General features: G+C 35.9%; 1 protein-coding gene across 1 annotated transcript in view; it reads right to left on the bottom strand.

Annotated features, from left to right (window-relative positions):
- Positions 1–2,753: 2,753 nt before the first annotated feature.
- LOC150108187 (APOBEC1 complementation factor-like) overlaps positions 2,754–18,022 on the bottom strand; it is a 340,004-nt gene continuing 324,735 nt past the window's right edge. The window contains exon 9 of the mRNA XM_090390425.1: positions 2,754–4,943. Coding sequence (XP_090246551.1) covers positions 4,888–4,943 — 56 coding nt within the window. The 3' untranslated portion in view covers positions 2,754–4,887. The remainder of the gene's footprint in view (positions 4,944–18,022) is intronic.

Genomic DNA, 18,022 nt, shown 5'->3' with positions numbered 1-18,022 from the left:
AACAATGTTGGAGACTGAAACAATTGAGAGACTGAACTTTAGGCACTCCAGCAAGAAGACCTGGAGTATGTTACGGAAGCTAGTAAACGCTACAATGGTGACTACTAAAAAGACAGATGTTACACCAAACCAAATTGCTAATCATATTATTAAAATCTTGAGATGACATGACAGAAATCATACCATTGAAGTTAAAAGAGAAGCCAGAGAATTAAAGGGAAAACTACAAGATGAATCAGAATATGTGAGACCGTTCAGCGATGAGGAAATCAATAACGCACTAGCCGATACAAATACAGGAAAGGCCCAGGGGTTCAATGGAGTTCACCCAGAATTTCTTATTCATGCTGGCAAAAACACCAAAAAAATGGCTTGCCCATTTCTTCTCGGAAATAATGAACACCGGCATGTTACCAAAAGAATTTAAGAAAACTAAGATAACAGCTCTTTCCAAACCTGAAAAATCAACTGACAACCCACAAAACTATCGACCAATTGCTTTACTAAGCTGTGCATATAAACTACTGGAAAGACTATTGTATAACTGCATAAGCAACATCATCTTTGAACACGTTCTGATTGAACAGGCAGGCCTAAGGCCTAATTGTAGTTGTTGTGACCATGTTCTGGCACTGATGTCATACACAGCGGGCTTTCAACAAAATCTAAAAACTTCCGCAGTTTTTCTTGATCTAACTGCTGTAACGACACTTTCTGGAGAGAGAGCATGCTGTACAAATTAATGAAAGTGCTACCATTCGAAAAACAATACAACTTGTTAATAATATGCTCAGCAATAGATATTTCCCTGTTGTCCTTGGAGAAAATATTAGTATTAGTAACCAGAAGAAACTCAACAACAGTCTATCACAAGGCTCAGTATTGGCCCCTCTTTTATTTAGCTTATATATAGCTGATATATAAGCTAAATAAAAGAGGGGCCATCCGCATAGCAGAAAATTCTGCTATGCGGATGACATAGCGCTAGCCACCAAAAGTAGAGAACTAAGACAGATGGAGGAAACCCTCACAAACGACCTTGCCTCCATGCATATTTACTTCAAAAAATGGAGACTACAACCAAGCCAAGGTAAAATTGAAGTGCCAACTTTCCATCTCAATAAGAAATTGGCACAAGATGAGTTGAACATCCCATTTGGAAATTCAGTCATACGCCATAATAAATACTCTAAGTATCTAGGAGTTACACTCAACCGTACTCTACCATATAAGAAACATGCTGAAAACACAGCTGGAAAAATAAGAACTAGAAATAACATCATTCAGAAATTACGTGCCACTTCCTGGGGTGCAGCTGCAAACACATGACGAACATCTGCACTCAGCCTGGTTTTTCCAGTGGTGGATTACTGTGCTCCAGTCCAGCTCAATAGCTGCCATACTAAACTAATTGGCTTTATGGTCAGCTTAACCACAATACGACTTATGTCTGGAACCATAAAAACAATACTTGGTTATTGGCTTTCAATGCTGAGTAACATAATACCACCAAATCTATGAAGATGTAACTCTATTACAAGAATATAACAAAATACTCAGAAATACTGAAGTGCCTATACATAACATATCAGAACTTCAGCTTAACAGATTGAAATCAAGAAAGCCCCCCCCCCCCCTTCATGAAACTAAACATCTGAGAATGACTAATTATAATATAATACCAAAGATCAATGGAAACGAGTGTGGAGCATAAATACTAATGCCCAACTCAAAATTTGGTTTAATAAGCAGTGCCTCAACATCCCAGGTATGGAATTGAGCCGAAAGACATGGATAACACTGAACAGGATTCGTACTGGCCATGGAAGATGTGCAAGCTTTCTGTACAAGTGGGGGAAAATTCCCTCAGAGGAGTGTGACTGTGGACACCCGAACCGTCATATTTTCACTGAGTGCAGTCTTTGCGCATAAACAGGTCAAGGAAGCAACTTCCTGGAGGCAACACTTGATCTTAACAAGTGCTTTGTTTGCCAAAAGTGTAACTACCTATTTTATACTTTAATTGTTTGTCATTTACTTTTTTTTTTATTTACCTTTTACATATTTGTACTGATTTATGTACATGAACTTTTATAACAATATGTAGATTGCCATACGATAAATAAATAAATAACTTGCAAGAACTTTCAATATTGTCATATCTAACATTTGTGTGCTTCTAAGGCACTTCTGACTGACCTTATCCTAGACCTTGGTCTTCCTCTGGGTCTCTTTCCTGCCATCTTGGTCGCACCACCTTAGATTAGCTCTGTTGACACATTCTTTAATGCTAATAATGTCAAGTTCCTTTCTAATATCTTCATTTTTAATATGATTCTACCATTGATGATGCCATCAGTTCACTCCCCTAATTTTTCTTAGTTCTCATATCTGTGGTCTCTAGTCTTTGATGGGGTTGCTTAACAGTCAAAGCCAAATAACTGGGAGGAGACCTCCACATTGCCTTTCAGTTATATGGAGAACTGACTGGGGCTTCTAACCTAATGTCAGATCCTCACCCTTCCTGTGGTGACTCATTAGTAGGTATCTACTGGGTACTGAATGAATGAGGATGGGCTGGTAATTTAGGACTTAGCTGACCAAATTGTACTCTCTATTGTCTTAAACCACAAATGGATATGATGGTACATGATGTGTGTAAATATATTACACAGTAGTATAAAAAAATGCTTTATTTATTAATTTAACTCAACTGTGTTTTTATATATGGAGATAAAAATTAGCGATACACATGAAAACTACATCACAGTTTATTTATAGGGCTAGTGTTACATATACAATGCTTGCAAAGAACAATTTTAAAGGATATATTTTGAACTTCAAAGTTTTCCAAAGGTAAACTGTACATCATATTTAGAAAAAAACATCACCAGCATAAGTCTGAAATATATATATATATACACAGTAACTATCACTTATATGAACACATTGGGAAGGCAATTTGCTATTATGATAAATGAATGGTTAAGTCATTGAAGTATAATTACATGGTGCTGTATACCAGAAGTCAGTTGATGTGCATGAGTCTATTAATTGAAGGACTGTTGTTTAGTAGTCAGATAAACGATAGTTAACTGTATATACATACATTCATACATATATATATATAAATGTGGTGACAAAAATTAAGTAAAATTTTAAATATTGCAACAATTCAAACATTAAATAAAAACATTTTTCTAGATAAATCAACATAACATGAGCATGACTAAAATCTTTTTCCTTCATCAGCTAAATTTCTTGGCCTCAGAACAAAATTACATACCATACAATTGCAGTACTCTGTCAAACACTGTTTTTAATGTTGTCATTTTAAAAATATGCTAACATAATAATGTATGAAAACAATTCTCAGAGAAATCACAGTTTCAATATATATATATATAGATAGATATATATATATTATTCCATAACAGTGGGACTTCTTTATCTAAACTATTAATTTTTTACGTGATGGTGCAAATAATTTCCAAAGCTCAAATTACTTTCAGTATTATTGAAAAATTACCTAGTATAATACAATAGAAACATTTTAATGCATTTTATTCTGAATTCAAATCTTAAATATACAGTGATGATTTTCCTCAATGTGTAATAACTTAAACAATGCTGACATTGTATATGTTTTTTGCTTCAGTTTATTAATCAAAGAACGAGCATTTGCCATTCAGTGTAATACATGTATATAAATAAATTTAGGTGCAGAATAAGAAGTAACAACTGCAGAAATTTAAATATTTTCTAAAATATTCTTCATAATATTCTCCATTCATAAATTTTTTATACTAAATGGCATCTATAAATAAAAATCTCTTTAGGTAATATTGTATAAGACAAGCTAGGCTATTATGTGTTAAGGAAATATACAAATATCAGAGAGCTTATAGGCATGCTAGATCACAGATGAGTAAAAGTTGTCTGAGTTCAGCCCTTAATTTACCAACCTATATATCCTGTCCTAAATTTCATTCTACATAGAATGAAATGAATTATAGGAGTAACATTAAGGAGCTGTTATTTTCCTGAGATTTATTATATAAACAACAGACTAAAATAAATACCACTTAAAAAAAAAGTTACACAATAAACCTAAACAGCTAAAAATGTGCTGCACCTTCTGCATTTTTTTTTTGTTTTCTATGTCACACTTTGAAATTTATTTCTTTATAAACTGAAATCTACTGTAGTACTTTTAATAAGTTATAATAAGATTAATTTTAGAACAAAAGGTGTTAAATGATTTTATAGAATAAAATAAGGTCACAGAGAAAGAAAAACTATATCTCGATAATCTTTATAATTAGCATGAATTTACAATTCCAAAGTAAATTACATTTTAAAAATTGATAAATATAAAATTTATCTATCTTAAAAAAAAAAAATCATTTATGTCTAATGAAAAAAAAAAAAAAATATATATATATATATATTATAGGAAATTTAGTAGAAATCTCTTAGAACCAAGATCAGTTTTCAGATTCCAACTTCCTTATGTTCTAAAGATACATATTATGTCAGTTAGGAGGGGGATATCAACAGGAATAGTCTAGCTGCATAGTGAGGAACATAAGTTAAGTATCAGTTAAAAAAAAAATAAATAAATAAAATAAAATGAAACAAATTGTATATAGCTTGGATGTTTTCCAGAAATGTTCACAAAATCAAACTAAAATTGCCGTTTTTTTTTTATTTCGAAACTTTTTTTTTTTGTTACTTGAATCCTGTTTAATTTCATAAATGAGACATAGAAAATGCAAAACATGTCATGCACATGTAATAATGCTACTGGATTTTTAAAAAACTAAGATGTAAACTGCATGGAGAAGATAAAAAATTTGAGAACATAAGAAACACAACCAAAAATAGTTAGTAAATGGGAACTGCTGGAGACACCTGATCATAAAAGCCATGTTGCTCATAACCTGAAATTACACATAAAATTAAATTATATTAGACAATTTTTTTGTTTTCTAAATAACAATATAAATTAAAACATTAAACTAAATGAAGAGAAAAAATAACAAGGATAACAAGTTATGGGGGGAAAATGCTAATTCTAAGTCTGCAAAGTAACTATATAAGGTAATATTTATCTATTTATATTATTTACCTATTTATACTATCTACATAATACATTATGTAGATGATGTATTATCTACATTTATACTATTTAACAACCTGACATGTAACTTTTTTGTTTCCATAAATAAGCTATAATTATAGACAATTCTAAAAGGGCATTTGGTACTCCCTATTTTGTGTGGTGACACCATTCATTAATGTAAGTGGTGAGTAAGAAATGTTTTTTTTTGCCATGGCAGGTGGTTTGACCATGGAATACATTGCCTGATAAGGTGGTGAGGGCACAAATGATGAAATTAGTTTAAGCAATGGTATGGTGTTGTCTAAGATGGACCTTCCATGATGAGTCTTGTAACTCCATGGAGGTTCTGAATAATAATAATTGTTGTTGGAAGTTTATTTTGCACTTGGTTAGACTATAATAAATTTAGTTTAATCCTTTATCCAAGTGTAAGCAAACAAAGTTTGCACCTGAAAAATCTTCAGGACTGAGTCAGACAACACCAGGCAACTCCGAGCAAAGGTGGACCAAGCTCTCATCACTCCTTGTCTCAGTATCTCCCATAATGCAAAGCACATCTCTTTGCGAACATGTATACTGCTATGCATTAAGAAAAGGGCCATTACCCAGACCGGTTTCGATCTTTATTGAGCTCTCGTCAGTGGGAAGTAGACCCAAACATGGAGATACCAAGGCAGAAGCAATAGGAGAGCTTGGTCCACCTTTGCTCGGAGCTGCCTGGTATTGCACCACCTTACCTCAGTCCAAAAGATATTTTCAGGTGCAAACTTTGTTTGCTTACACTTGGATAAAAGATTAAACTAAATTTATTATATAATAATTGTTGTTGTTGAATTGAATCTAGAGCTCCATTTTTCGCATATATACTGTACACATACCTGATCCAACTGAAATGACTCAACAAATACTGAGTGATGTAAATATCAAATTTCATCAAGCCAAGAAGAAATTATTATCATTTTGCCAATTCATGCTTGAAATTTTGTAGACATTTTGCTAAAATTTTGAGATCAACACAGTGGAATATAGGAATGATGTAGAGAACACTGACATGTAGAAGTAAGAATGTTTTGATTCCATTGTACAAAGCTTTGATCAGGTGGCATATGGATATTGTGCACAGATCTGGTCACCTGGTTTTCCAAAGGATAATGAGATGTTGGAGAGAGTTCAGAGATGATTGACTATGGTATCTGGAATGTGGAATATGAGGAAGGAAAATTGAGAGAATGCAAATTACAGAGCCTAGTGGATAGAAGGAAGAGGAGGAGACATGATCAAGACATAAATTGGTAAAGGATAATTACCAAATTAATGTGGATAATATTTTTCATAGAATATCTGGAGATGGGGAGAACAAGAGGATTAGTTATTTAATGAGTTTTTTTTTTTAATTTTTATAGTACAAAAACATCAAAGGTTATACTACACTTGGACAGCTTATAGCAATACATATTATAGATTATAGCAGTAAATCAAGAACTCTATAAAATTCTTGTTAGCAATCTGATGTAATCTGCTTAATAAGTAACACCTCTCTCTCTTAGACTCATTCAAATTACTTTCTCACAGATGTACTATTTCTGCCTTATGCCTTTTTTATAGACATTTTCATGAACGATGCCAATAAAATATCTATGGAAACTTACTAACTTCTAATTCATTTCCTCCATCCCGGTCTTTTGAAAACCCTTCCTCACATTGCATTGCCAACTACTTCTCCATACACTGCACTGTTGATATATATATATACAGGGTGTTCGGGATAAATTTGACAGTTTCGTAAGGAAAAAGAAAATCTTCTTTGTATCTATTAAATTTAATGAATTGACAAAAAAACATTACAGGCAGAGTTAATTACAATACTATCAACAAGATTTACTCAAAATAACCACCATTAGCATCGATCACAGCTTCAATTCTGCTTCGGAACCTCGAACAAGCTGATGCTACAGTCTCCCTGGGAAGGGCCGCAAAAACTGTTTTAATTTTATCCATTAACTGGGCTTTTGTATTACTGGAAGTGCGATTGGTGTCTTTTTCAACTGCGCCCCATACAAAATAATCCATGGGGTTAAGGTCTGGGGAGTTTGGAGGCCAAACATTTGGACTGGTTAAGTCGTAGAAATTTTCAGACAACCATTTTTGACTTTTCCCAGAGGTGTGGCAAGGGGCCGAATCCTGCTGCCATACATACGGCCTACCATTGGCTACCCTTGTTATCCAGGGCTTGACTACAGTTAGCAACTCCACGAACAAAGCCCGAATTCCAATGCCAGGGTTCTTCAACACCTGTTCCTGCAGATTTGCGAGGAATTCTGCTGTACGAACGCAATCAGATCGTCTGCTAGGGATCTTTCTTCTTGCTACATCCTCGTAGTCACCATTGCAAGTCTCTAGTTCATGCCTGATTGTTTTTACTGTATTCAGGGAGCATTGGGCAGCAGTCGTAATATCCTTATTTTGATGGCGGGCACGAATCATCATGATACAAGTTATTCTCTTCCATGATTCAGGTGGGTTCCAGCTATCCATCCTTTCTGACATCTTGTATATGAATGAAGAAGGGTCCAAACTTTTAAATGAAGAGAAGTGTGTGTTAATACATGTAACTTACGGAAAAATATAATTAATTATAAATATGTCAAATTTATCCCGAACACCCTGTGTGTGTGTGTGTGTGTGTGTGTGTGTGTGTGTGTGTGTGTGTGTGTGTGTGTGTGTGTGTGTGTGTGTGTGTGTGTGTGTGTGTGTGTGTGTGTGTGTGTGTGTGTGTGTGTGTGTGTGTGTGTGTGTGTGTGTGTGTGTGTGTGTGTGTGTGTGTGTGTGTGTGTGTGTGTGTGTGTGTGTGTGTGTGTGTGTGTGTGTGTGTGTGTGTGTGTGTGTGTGTGTGTGTGTGTGTGTGTGTGTGTGTGTGTGTGTGTGTGTGTGTGTGTGTGTGTGTGTGTGTGTGTGTGTGTGTGTGTGTGTGTGTGTGTGTGTGTGTGTGTGTGTGTGTGTGTGTGTGTGTGTGTGTGTGTGTGTGTGTGTGTGTGTGTGTGTGTGTGTGTGTGTGTGTGTGTGTGTGTGTGTGTGTGTGTGTGTGTGTGTGTGTGTGTGTGTGTGTGTGTGTGTGTGTGTGTGTGTGTGTGTGTGTGTGTGTGTGTGTGTGTGTGTGTGTGTGTGTGTGTGTGTGTGTGTGTGTGTGTGTGTGTGTGTGTGTGTGTGTGTGTGTGTGTGTGTGTGTGTGTGTGTGTGTGTGTGTGTGTGTGTGTGTGTGTGTGTGTGTGTGTGTGTGTGTGTGTGTGTGTGTGTGTGTGTGTGTGTGTGTGTGTGTGTGTGTGTGTGTGTGTGTGTGTGTGTGTGTGTGTGTGTGTGTGTGTGTGTGTGTGTGTGTGTGTGTGTGTGTGTGTGTGTGTGTGTGTGTGTGTGTGTGTGTGTGTGTGTGTGTGTGTGTGTGTGTGTGTGTGTGTGTGTGTGTGTGTGTGTGTGTGTGTGTGTGTGTGTGTGTGTGTGTGTGTGTGTGTGTGTGTGTGTGTGTGTGTGTGTGTGTGTGTGTGTGTGTGTGTGTGTGTGTGTGTGTGTGTGTGTGTGTGTGTGTGTGTGTGTGTGTGTGTGTGTGTGTGTGTGTGTGTGTGTGTGTGTGTGTGTGTGTGTGTGTGTGTGTGTGTGTGTGTGTGTGTGTGTGTGTGTGTGTGTGTGTGTGTGTGTGTGTGTGTGTGTGTGTGTGTGTGTGTGTGTGTGTGTGTGTGTGTGTGTGTGTGTGTGTGTGTGTGTGTGTGTGTGTGTGTGTGTGTGTGTGTGTGTGTGTTGTGTGTGTGTGTGTGTGTGTGTGTGTGTGTGTGTGTGTGTGTGTGTGTGTGTGTGTGTGTGTGTGTGTGTGTGTGTGTGTGTGTGTGTGTGTGTGTGTGTGTGTGTGTGTGTGTGTGTGTGTGGAGCTTGATTTACTCGGTTGTTATACATATTTTTAAAAGGAATTGAATGACTTAAACCGAGAGAAAAGTTTATTATTATCACACAACTAGTTTCAGCTTTTGACAGCCTTCGTCAGGTGCATATTATAAAAGAAATAACCATTAAACATGGAAGAAACAACTGTAAACATCACGGAAAGTAAATGTATATATTTAATGTTAAAACGTTGCAGTCAATGTATTCAAAGCTGTTCCCTCGTTGGCTACGTTGTTAGACGTGTGCGTGCGTATATCATCTTGTGAGCACCAGTATTTGATCACAGCAGAATGACAGGCTGAAAGGTTGTAGCTTAGGTTGTTGTTTAGATGTACAGGGTTGAGGATGATTTCCCTAGATTCTATAATCTTCCTCTCCAATTCATCATGGCAACGGTTGTTAAATTTGTCCCAAAGGATTGTATGGCTATGGTTTTCTACATCAGAATTGGCCAAAAATAGAACATGGCTAGATAAAGCACTGGCATGTGTTCTCTTGTAATCGATGTCTCTCTTGTGCTCCTCAATGCATAACTCAATTGACTTATCTGTTTTGCCAAAGTAAGGAATGTCGCAATCATACCAGATCTGATAAACACCGGGATATTTAAGATTATGATGACTAGGTTTTGGATGGCTTACTAGAGAACGGATTTTTAGAAGTGGAGTAAATAAAGTTCTTATGTTGTATTTTTTGAGAACCTTGGTTAATTTTGGAGAAACAGAGCTTATGTATGGTATAGAGATATTGCCTTTTACGTTATTCATCTCTTCATTATGGCGACTAGGAGGATTAAACAGGAATTTTTTAGTAATTTTTTGAGAATATCCATTTGGTCTGAAAGTAGATCTAAGAAGATTGATTTCTTTATGAAGTTCAATCGGGTCATCAAGAAGAAAGCGAGCTCTATGTCCCAAAGTAGAAATTATTCCAAATTTCTGAGAGGATAATGATGGGCTTGACTATGGAGATATCTATTGGTGTGGATAGGTTTCCTGTAGATCGAAATTTTTAGTTTTCCTGAAGAACGGGTCAGTTTGATGTCTAAAAAAAGGCAGGGAACCATTAGCATCAAACTCAGCCATAAATTTGATATTTGGGTGTTGACCATTGAGATGTTCAAGGAAATCCAGGAGAGAATCATGGCCATGGCTCCAAATAAGGAAAATGTCGTCATATTCAAATTCAAATCATATTCAAAGCATATATATATATATATATATATATATATATATATATATATATATATATATATATATATATATATATATGCTTTGAATATGATCATCATCATAATGAATGTTTATTTTCTTGATCATCTAACTAGAGTAATTATTTGGACAATAGATCAAGTGTTAACTAATAAATATTTATTAAACCTACTAGTTTCACCAAACTTTAACTGTTGGCATCTTCAGGGTGCAAGCACTTACATTAAAAAGCATTACACAAATATGAATAACTGTAAAATTCTAACGTTAATAGTTACGAACTAAAATAGCATTGAATGTTAGTGATACACGTATCGTGCGTACATGATTAACTAGTTGTTGCTAAGGGATGTTCTGTAGTTTTCACTGAAGTTCATTTCCTGTGTGTTAAGAGATCTAATTAGGGTTTTCCATATCTCTGAGAGTATTAAACCCTGGTTCCTGTTAAGGTTATCAACAGAGCGAGCAACTGTAGCTGCTTCTTTAAACATTTGGGAGTGGTAGTCTTCTTCTATGTAAGGGGAACAGCTTTTTTTTTCCCAATCAATGACATGGTTAGTTATAGAAAAATGAGATGACAGGCCTGATATGCCTTGTCTGTTGTTTTTGACCAATGTGCTCCTTCCGTCTAATTTCGAGGCTTCTTGATGTCTGTCCAATGTAACTTGAACCACATGAGCATGAAATATTGTAAACTCCAGCATATTTATAGAAAGGATGATTATCTTTTGGAGATTTTAGTAGTTTACAAATTTTTTCTATAGGTTTGAATGTCACTCTTATTTTGTGTGGTTTAAGGAGACTAGCAAGCTTGTTGGAGATGTCATTCACATACGGAATTGTGATAATTTTGATATATCGAGTATCCTCTCACTCTCTTTGTGGTGGTTAAGAGAAAAGGATTTTGTTGACGAGTCTTCGTGGGTAGCCGTTCAAGTACAGATTATTAGATATCAATGTTAACTCATCTTGAAGATCCTTGTTATCTGTTGTGATGCGGACAGCTCTTTTCTTTAACATGTGTACTATGCTGAGTTTGTGAGAAATATGGTGAGAAGAGCTGAAATGTAGATAGCGTCCTGTATTCGTTGGTTTCCTATTTGGTGGAGATATGTGGATGACATCTTCATTGTATGGAACCACAACAAGGATGACCTACTTGACTTCCTCAATAAGATCAACTCCTTTCATCATTCTATTAAATTTACTCTGGAACTTGAAAGAGACAAACAACTGCCATTCTTAGACATTTTAATTAAGAAGCAAATTAATGGTCACATAAACCTATCAGTTTACAGGAAACCTACAAATACAGGACGCTATCTACATTTCAGCTCCTCTCACCATATTTCTCACAAACTCAGAGTAGTACACATGTTAAATAAAAGAGCTGTCCGCATCACAACAGATAACAAGACGAGTTAACATTGATATCTAGTAATCTGTACTTGAACGGTTACCCACGAAGACTCGTCAATAAAATCCTTTTCTCTGAACCACCACAAAGAGAGCAAGAGGATACTCAATATATCAAAACTATCACAATTCCGTATGTTAGTGGCATCTCCAACAAGCTTACTAGTCTCCTCAAACCACACAAAATAAGAGCGACATTCAAACCTATAGAAACAATTTGTAAACTACTAAGATCTCTAAAAGATAACCATCTTTTCTATAAATATGCTGGAATTTACAATATTCCATGCTCATGTGGTTCATCGGGCAGACATTAAGAAGCCTCAAAATTAGACAGAAGGAGCACATTGGTCAAAAACAACAGACAAGACATATCACGCCTGTCATCTCATTTTTCTATAACTAACCATGTCATTGAGTGGGAAAAAAGCTGTTCCCCTTATATAGAAGAAGACTACCACTCCCGAATGTTTAAAGAAGCAGCTACAGTCGCTCGCTCTGTTGATAACCTTAACAGGAACCAGGGTTTAATACTCCCAGAGATATGGAAAACCCTAATTAGATCTCTTAACACGCAAGAAATGAACTTCAATGCAAACTATGGAACGTTCCTTAGCAACAACTAGTTAATCATGTACACGTGATACGTGTATCACTCACGTTCAATGCTATTTTAGTTTGTAACTATAATCGTTAGAATTTTACAGTTATTCATATTTGTGTAATGCTTTTTAACCTAAGTGCTTGTACCCTGAAGATGCCAACAGTTAAAGTTTGGTGAAACTAGTAGGTTTAATAAATATTTATTAGTTAACACTTGATCTATTGTCCAAATAATTACTCTATGATCATCATCATATTTGTTCAAATTTGGATTACTATTCTCAGATCTTGTTTCTATGAATGTTAGGAGGAAAAACAGTGATAGGTGTATATGACTAACCAAGAAGATATTGGTATTACAAAATGTTAGATATAAGGACAAGTTAAGGAAATCCCCTTGACTTAGTTTGTGCCACCGGAGGGAAATGGCCTCTTGGCTCTTTATCGTAGTAATAATATAATAATATATGGGCACACCGTTCTGGCAATTCGTATAGTAGGGGTATGTAAGTTCGTTTCACTTAAACCTTGGTATTATCCAGGTCTACCTACTCACTGATGAGACCTCAATAAAGGTTGAAACCGGTCTGGGTAGTGACCTCTCCTCATAATATAAAACAGTAATACATCTCCTAGGAGCTGCGTTTTACATTATGAGAAAATATTGAGGATAGTGATGGATCTTGCTCCACCTTTGCTCCGCATTTCTCTAGTGTTGTACTACCCAGGTGTTGACTTACGCTTGGACTCGCCGATAGTTGTTCGGCATGAAACTCTTACATTTCGATCTCCGAGTTTCGTATCCGACTTTAAAATAATGAGGGATTTATTATCACCTTAACTTAATTAGAGATGTTTTTTCTCCACCACATTTGTACTGAAAAATTTCCTCATATTTTTTTCATACTGACTCTTTTCTGCTACCAATTAATTTTTTTTAAAACTCAGACTCTCAATCTATCCTCATAGCAATTATTCAGACCTTTCTCTATCTTTGTGGATAGGAGGAAGAGAGAGAGACAATATAATAGAGTGATAGAGATGCATGAGTTAGTGAGGGGGGGGGTTGTTGTGGGATAAACATTGAAGAGGTGTTTTATAAAATGGTGCGAAATGGGGGAGGAAGAACAAGAGGTCATCCCTGGAGGTTATGTAAGGAGGATGTGAGCAAGGGAGTGAGAAGCAGGTTTTTTGCATGGAGAGTTGTGAAAATAATTGGAATGCATTGCCAGAGAGTGTGGTGTCTGCAGAGAATTTGAATGTTTAAGGCATGGTATGATGACCTATTTGTCATATATATATATATATATATATATATATATATACGGTGTGCTTAAGGGTCAAAGCTGTATAACTGAGAGGAGACCACCACATAGCCTTTAAAGGAATGAGGAGAACCGACCAGGGCTTCTGACCTAATGTCCAATCCTCACCTTCTCGTGGTGCACCCTGTTGGGTATCTACTTGGATACTGAACGAACGAGGATGGGCTGGCAATTTGGTATTTAGCCGACCAAATTGTATTCTTATTGGTTAAACCAAAATAATAAATGATGGTACGGCATGACAAAATTTCATGCCGGCTGGGGCGTCGTCCGGTTAAACAATGCCGCCGTTGTTTTTGCCAGGGAACCAGGGTGAACAGCGAAAAGTCAGCTACTGAAACAAATCTGAAAACCAACCCCAACTCAGCATCAGCAGAGTTAAATATCGGTACTATCAACATAAGAAACCTGAATGGCAAAGAAATGGAGCTAGCTGAGGAATTAGATAAGTACCAGATCGACATAATCGGGGTGACTGAAACAAAAAAAGACAAAAACTGGTGAGATCTTACTGAGCAATAAATACAAAATGTTATATTCAGGCAATGACAATCAAGGAAAAGAAGGAGTAGCCATAAAATTCAACACAAAATACGAGGCTAATCTTCTTGAATGGCAGTCAGTCTCAAGTAGAGTAATGTTGGCAAATATGAGAATGGAGAACTGGACAATGAGACTTATTTGTGCCAATGGTCCCACAGAAGGTTCTACTAAGGTAGAAGTGGAGGTATTTTTTGAGGCTTTAGAAAAAGCAACTGACACAATGAAAAAGGAAAAGTTGGTCCTTGTAGGGGATCTAAATAGCAGAGTAGGAAATGATTGTGAGACATACAAAAATATTTTGGGAAAATTTGGAGAAAAGAGCAAAGCTAATAATAATGGCAAATATCTGTTGGATTTCTGCTCAGGACATGGACTGGTTATTACTAATACCATGTTTAAACATAAAAATGTGCACAAATTCACATGGAGAAAAGAGGCAAGGGATAAGAAAAGTCTCACTGACTATGTTATTGTTGATAGTGATGTTTTCTCCCTGGTGCAGGACACTAGAGTGTACAGAGGATTTGAAATTGGAAGTGATCAGTATTTAGTCTTGAGCAGGATAAAATTGAATTTCATATTGAAAAGAATAACATGTAAGAAAGTTTTAAAGCGAATAAAAGTTGAGCAGCTCTCAGATGTGAACTGTAGACTAAAATACACAAAGATTATTGAAGAAAAATTGAAAGAGTTTGAGAACAGGAATCAAACCTTGGAGATTCAGTGGCAAACTCTGAAGAAAACATTGATTGATTCTGCTAGAGAGGCATGTGGTGAGGTTGTCTGCAAGGATAAAAAAATCAGAACTCCCTGGTGGACACAGGAAGTTAATGAGGCGGTGAAGGAAAAGAAGGAAGCATATCAAAAGTTCCTGTCAAATAAGTCAGATTGTGCTCTTAGAGAATACAGAGACAAATGTAAGAAAGCTAAACAGTGCATAAAACTAGCTAAACAAAAGTAATGGGAGGACTTTGGCAAGAATATAGAAAATAAATATCAAGAAGGTGACAAAATATTCTGGAGGTTGTTGAAGAAGCTTAGGAATGGAGGAAAGATTGATGTAAAAGGAATTAGAGATGACAAAGGTGACATGAAAACAGGAGAAAAAGATATCCTTGAAGTATGGAGTAATTACTTTGAAAAACTGCTAAATGAAACAAACTGTGATGACAGCACAGTGGTAAAAAACACTGACCAGGCATGCAGTCAGGAATACATATCCTTGAAGTACAAAAAGCCATCAAAGGCTTGAAATGTGGAAAGGCAGCAGGGGTAGATCATATTCGACCAGAAATGCTGAAGTATGGTGGTATAAGAGTCTTACAGTGGCTACACTACATAGTTCAGAAAGCCTGGACAGAGGGACAAATTCCCGATGATTGGAGTAGAGCTCTCATAGTACCCATATATAAAAAAAAGGGGAAATAAAACTGAATGTGAGAATTACAGAGGTATTTCCCTAATGAGTTTCCTAGCAAGATCTATGCAAGTATACTTGAGAAACGGTTGAGTAGAATTGTGGAAGAAAAGCTTGGTGAAGAACAAGCTGGATTCAGGCCAAATAGAGGCTGTCAGGATCAAATCTTCATTTTTCGACAAATAGTCGAGAAAGCATGGGAATATAACAAAGATCTGTATTTAAGTTTTGTCGATTTGGAAAAGGCATATGACAAGGTGCCAAGGGAGAAGCTATTCAATATACTGCAGTTATATGGTGTCAATGGAGCATTATATCGAGCTATACTTAGTCTTTATTTGAGTTGTAAGTCAGCAGTTATAATTGAAGGAAGTACAGGAAGATGGTTTAATGTTAAATCTGGTGTGAGACAAGGATGTACATTATCCCCTCTGTTATTCATTATCATTATGGATCACATTATGAAGGAAAGTGGTATTAAACATGATATCAAAATTGGAGATGTTAATGTCAGCTCTTTGCTTTATGCGGACAATATTATACTGCTAAATAAATCCGCTACAAGTTTGCAAGATTCCCTGACTAAATTGAATAACTGTTGTAATAGATATGGTATGAAGGTCAGCAATAAAAAGACAAAGACAATGAAAATAGGCAGAATAATTGAAAATGTCAACTGTGTTTTGAATGGGGAACCTGTGGAAAAGTAAAACATTTCAGCTACTTAGGCACGATTTTTAGTGAAGATGGTAAATTAAATATGGAAATAGATAACAGAATCAACAAAGCTGGTATGGTAGGAAGCAATTGAATTAATTCATATGGAATAAGAGAGAAATTAGTCGGAGCATTAAATTAGCTGTATAGAAGACAGTTTTCAAACCAGTTTTAACTTATGGATCTGAGAGCTGGGTCAGAAGTACAACACTTGACCAAAGACTAGAGACCGCAGATATGTGAGTCCTGAGAAAGATTATAGGTGTGAACAGAAGGCATCAATGGCAATATCATATTAAAAACGAGGATATTAGGAAAGAACTTGACATTGTTAACATCCAGGAATGCATTAGCAGAGCTAATCTCAGGTGGTATGGTCACTTAAACAGAATGGGCGAAGAAAGATTAGCAAAACAAGTGTTCTCTGCCAGGTTGGCAGCAAAAACGACCCAGATGAAGACAAAGATATAGGTGGATTGATACAGTACAAACTGCCTTAGACGATAGAAATATAAGATCTGATAATGTTGGAGTCTTGACAAGTAACAGAGTGATTTGGAGGAAAATTATGATGATGATGATATATATATATATATATATATCATCATCATCATCAAATTCCTGCCATGTACCCTCAAGGGGTGTACAAGATATGATAGTACTACATGAAAAAAAATTACATCATTACTAACTTCCTATCTACAATTTTCCTCCAAATCAGTCTGTTACTTGTCAAGACTCCAACATTATCAGATCTTATATTTCTATCGTCTAAGGCACTTTGTATCGTATCAATCCACCTATATCTTGGTCTTCCTCTGGGTTATTTTGCTGCCAACCTGGGAGAGAACACTTGTTTTGGTAATCTTTCCTCGCCCATTCTGTTTAAGTGACCATACCACCTGAGATTAGCTCTCCTAATGCATTCCTGGATGCTGACAATGTCAACTTCTTTCCTAATATCCTCGTTTTTAATATGATATTGCCATTGATGCCATCTGTTCATGCCTATAATCTTTGTCAGGACTCTAGTCTTTGGTCAAGTGTTTTACTTCTGACCCAGCTCTCAGATCCATAAGTTAAAACTGGTTTGAACACTCTCTTGTATACAGCTAATTAAGTGTTCCGAGTAATTTCTCTCTTATTCCATATGAATTTATTCAATTGACTTCCCACCATATCAGTTTTGCTGATTCTGTTGTCTATTTCTATATTTAATTTACCATCTTCAGTAAAAATCGTGCCTAAGTAGCTGAAATGTTTTACTTGTTCCACAGGTTCTCCATTCACAACACAGTTGACATTTTCAATTATTCTGCCTATTTTCATTGTCTTTGTCTTTTTATTGCTGACCTTCATACCATATCTATTACAACAGTTATTCAATTTAGTCAGGGAATCTTGCAAACTTGTAGCGGATTTATTTAGCAGTATAACATTGTCCGCATAAAGCAAAGAGCTGACATTAACATCTCCAATTTTGATATCATGTTTAATACCACTTTCCTTCATAATGTGATCCATAATGATAATGAATAACAGAGGGGATAATGTACATCCTTGTCTCACACCAGATTTAACATTAAACCATCTTCCTGTACTTCCTTCAATATAACTGCTGACTTACAACTCAAATAAAGACTAAGTATAGCTCGATATAATGCCCCATTGACACCATATAACTATTGACACCATATAGCTTGCCGTATGCTTTTTCCAGACCTACAAAACTTAA

Source organism: Typopeltis vanoorti, chromosome 3 (genome assembly GCF_054136105.1).
Source record: "Typopeltis vanoorti isolate ZY-2024b chromosome 3, IOZ_Tvanoo_1.0, whole genome shotgun sequence".
Classification (NCBI taxonomy): Eukaryota; Metazoa; Arthropoda; class Arachnida; order Uropygi; family Thelyphonidae; genus Typopeltis; species Typopeltis vanoorti.
The sequence above is the reverse complement of the archived record's forward strand: the minus strand, read 5'-3'. Positions and strand labels throughout refer to the sequence as shown.